General features: G+C 38.5%; 1 protein-coding gene across 1 annotated transcript in view; it reads left to right on the forward strand.

Annotated features, from left to right (window-relative positions):
* Positions 1-812, forward strand: part of ATP13A1 (ATPase 13A1) — a gene marked incomplete at its 5' end in the record, with an annotated part of 15,648 nt that extends 14,836 nt beyond the window's left edge. The window contains one exon of the mRNA XM_010173351.1: positions 702-812. Within this exon, the coding sequence (XP_010171653.1) occupies positions 702-812 (111 nt within the window). The remainder of the gene's footprint in view (positions 1-701) is intronic.
* Between the last annotated feature and the right edge of the window lie 282 nt (positions 813-1,094).

Here is a 1,094-nt window from a genome sequence, read left to right on the forward strand (position 1 = left end):
ATTTTTACAGCATCTGCTGTGAATTTTTTTTACAACTTTCCAATTTTTACAGCCTCTGCTTTGAATTTTTTTACAATTTATCAATTTTTACAGCATCTGCCTGATTTTTTGTACAATTTAGGAATTTTTACAGCATCTGCTGTGAATTTTTTGCAATTTTCACAGCATCTGCTGTGAATTTTTTTACAACTTATCAATTTTTACAGCATCTGCTCTGAATTTTTGTACAATTTATCAATTTCTACAGCATCTGCTCTGAATTTTTTGCAATTTTCACAGCATCTGCTGTGAAATTCATACAATTTAGTAATTTTTACAGCATCTGCTGTGAAATTCATACAACTTATCAATTTTCACATCATCTGCTGTGAATTTTTTTACAGTTTATCAATTTTTCCAGCATCTGCTCTGAATTTTTTGCAATTTTCACATCATCTGCTGTGAATTTTTGTACAATTTAGCAATTTTCACAGCATCTGCTCTGAATTTTTTGCAATTTTCACAGCCTCTGCTCTGATTTTTTGTACAATTTAGCAATTTTTCCAGCATCTGCTGTGACTTTTTTGCAGTTTATCAATTTTCCCAGCACGCTGTGGAAGGAAGGAGTTGGGCTGCAGGGGCTGGTAGCACCTCGGGGGGCAGCGGCTCCGTTCTACGGGGACACAGGGAGGAGAATTAACAGGTTGTGTTTGTTTTCCTAGTTCAAGATCATCATCACCCAAGTGTTGGTGGCTGATTTCTTCCTCGCCTTGTTAGTGGATCGAATTCTTCAGTTTTTGCTGGGGAGTGCAAAACTGAAAGTGCCTTCCTGAACCAAATCCCCAGGTCCTCACCCCGAGCAGCCGCTCACACCAAGGACGAGCACCCCAGGGCTGTGTTTCACCATCACAAAAAATCATCTTTCATTCTTTATTGGACAAGAATTTTTTGATCCTGTTCATGAAACAGGCTGTGGGGAAACTTTATCTTCTAAATCATGTGGAAAGTAACTTGTGTGAAACAAGATCTTGGACTTTTTTAATGTTTCCAGGACGTGTGTGATACCAGCTGACGGGAGTTTTGTACTGTCCTCACGTTCCCAGAATTTGGTAACT

Source organism: Antrostomus carolinensis, unplaced genomic scaffold, assembly GCF_000700745.2.
Source record: "Antrostomus carolinensis isolate BGI_N321 unplaced genomic scaffold, ASM70074v2 scaffold1788, whole genome shotgun sequence".
Lineage (NCBI taxonomy): Eukaryota > Metazoa > Chordata > Aves > Caprimulgiformes > Caprimulgidae > Antrostomus > Antrostomus carolinensis.